This window comes from Oxyura jamaicensis, assembly GCF_011077185.1.
Source record: "Oxyura jamaicensis isolate SHBP4307 breed ruddy duck chromosome 25 unlocalized genomic scaffold, BPBGC_Ojam_1.0 oxy25_random_OJ96476, whole genome shotgun sequence".
Classification (NCBI taxonomy): Eukaryota; Metazoa; Chordata; class Aves; order Anseriformes; family Anatidae; genus Oxyura; species Oxyura jamaicensis.
The window spans coordinates 1-604 of record NW_023304716.1 but is presented as its reverse complement, the minus strand read 5'-3'; the positions used below and the strand labels follow the sequence as shown (position 1 = coordinate 604).

Sequence of the window (604 nt, the reverse complement as noted above, 5' to 3'; positions counted from 1 at the left end):
AGGAACTATTTCCCAAACTACATAGAGACGGAGAGATATCTCAGCAGAAACACTGCTGAGAATCAGATATAAACTTAAACCTTAAAATGCCATCAGGATTACCTTGTTGATTTCAGAAATTTCCATCGGAACTGGACCACTATAGAGTATCGATTAAAAGACATGGCTTTATCAATTTCAGAATCATCATCTCACACATAAGACAAAGGGCAGGAAAACGAACTCCTAGAGAGCAATTGGGAAAACCCTGAGTGAAGGAGCTTGGACTGGTGTTGCCATGTAAACATGAAAGTAACTCTCTCTCTCTTTCTTCCCAACAGCTATTCCGACTCCCCGGAAAGATGTGCTCCCGTGGATCCTGCCACAGCCGCGAGACCTCCTGCCACAGCTCCCGCTCCTCCTGCCATGACTCGGGACCTTCCTGCCATTCCACCTTCCAGAGGGAACCCGTGCCTCAGTTCCCCTGCGTGACACCTTGCTACACCCCTGTGCAGCGCTACTGCCCACCCGTGCAGACCTATTGCCCCCCCGTGCAGCGCTACTGCCCCCCCGTGCAGCCCTACTGCCCCCAGTACACCAAGAACATCTGCAAGCTGCCGCCAAC

At 51.3% G+C, this 604-nt stretch overlaps 1 protein-coding gene across 1 annotated transcript; it reads left to right on the top strand.

Annotated features, from left to right (window-relative positions):
• Positions 1 to 324: 324 nt before the first annotated feature.
• Positions 325 to 598, top strand: LOC118158322 (putative small proline-rich protein 5; the record flags this gene model as incomplete). Its single annotated transcript, XM_035312967.1, has 1 exon — positions 325 to 598. A coding segment is annotated over exon 1 (257 nt), but the record flags the coding sequence as incomplete, so codon positions are not given.
• Between the last annotated feature and the right edge of the window lie 6 nt (positions 599 to 604).